Source organism: Gekko japonicus, unplaced genomic scaffold, assembly GCF_001447785.1.
Source record: "Gekko japonicus isolate JY-2015 unplaced genomic scaffold, Gekko_japonicus_V1.1 scaffold101, whole genome shotgun sequence".
In the NCBI taxonomy this organism is placed as follows: domain Eukaryota; kingdom Metazoa; phylum Chordata; class Lepidosauria; order Squamata; family Gekkonidae; genus Gekko; species Gekko japonicus.
Window position 1 is genome coordinate 1,518,466 of NW_015165238.1, and position 822 is coordinate 1,519,287.

Consider the following 822-nt stretch of genomic DNA (forward strand, 5'->3'; position numbering starts at 1 on the left):
AATAAACTTGAGTCTTTCGCCTGAAGTAGTCTGTGGAATGTTAGACCCCCCCTTCCCCTCCCCCCTAGTTATTTTCATGGCAAAGAAAATAGTAATCCGATTTCTTGTTCTCTTAAAAACAGGATAAATCAGGATTCCAAAAAGGAGGGGGGGGGGAACACCCACACCCACAATTAAAAACAAAAAAGATCTTCACGGGAGAAGCCATCCAGAGTAGATTCTCAAAAAACGTAAGGAAAAGAAGGATCGGGGTGTGGGGGTGTAAATAATAAAGTAGGGTTCCCATTCAATCTCGGTTACGAATGAAATTTCCTGAATTTGTGGCTGGGTGGAAGAGGTATTGCAGACCCGCCCAGCTGCCATCTCCAGACAGGATGGGCCTTGGGAGGTGCTTGGGCATCCTTGGCAGTGTTCAAGGTGTAGGCTGGCAACAAATCCCCATCGAGGCCAACCACCAAGGAGGGCGGGCAGGGAAAATTGCCCATAAAGTTAAAGGGCCTTTTGACGGTCGAGGCGACGGCGCTGGCGACCCTCTTGCGCCGGCTGAGCACCGCCAAGTCATCCAGTGTTCCTTCGGGGGCCTCCAGGAGCTTCCCCGGGGGCGGCCGGGGGCTCCGGGCCGTTTTCAGATTTGGTTTGAGCGGGTCTGAGCTCGGGAGGGTGGCTCTCTTGCCCAGCACCAAAGTCCGGTAGTTTTTCCTCACCCTGGCTCCGAATTTGTACTCCCCCTCCTCGGGTTTGGCGGCGGCGGCGGCGGCGGCAGCAGCGCCTAAAGTGCAGGCGGCGAGGGCCTGGCTCGGGGGGACCGGCGGCGGGGGGCTG

General features: G+C 56.2%; 1 protein-coding gene across 1 annotated transcript in view; it reads right to left on the bottom strand.

The window, feature by feature from the left end:
• Window positions 1–259: 259 nt before the first annotated feature.
• SKIDA1 (SKI/DACH domain containing 1) overlaps window positions 260–822 on the bottom strand; it is a 2,594-nt gene continuing 2,031 nt past the window's right edge. Inside the window, exon 3 of the mRNA XM_015410002.1 lies at window positions 260–819. Coding sequence (XP_015265488.1) covers window positions 297–819 — 523 coding nt within the window. The 3' untranslated portion in view covers window positions 260–296. The remainder of the gene's footprint in view (window positions 820–822) is intronic.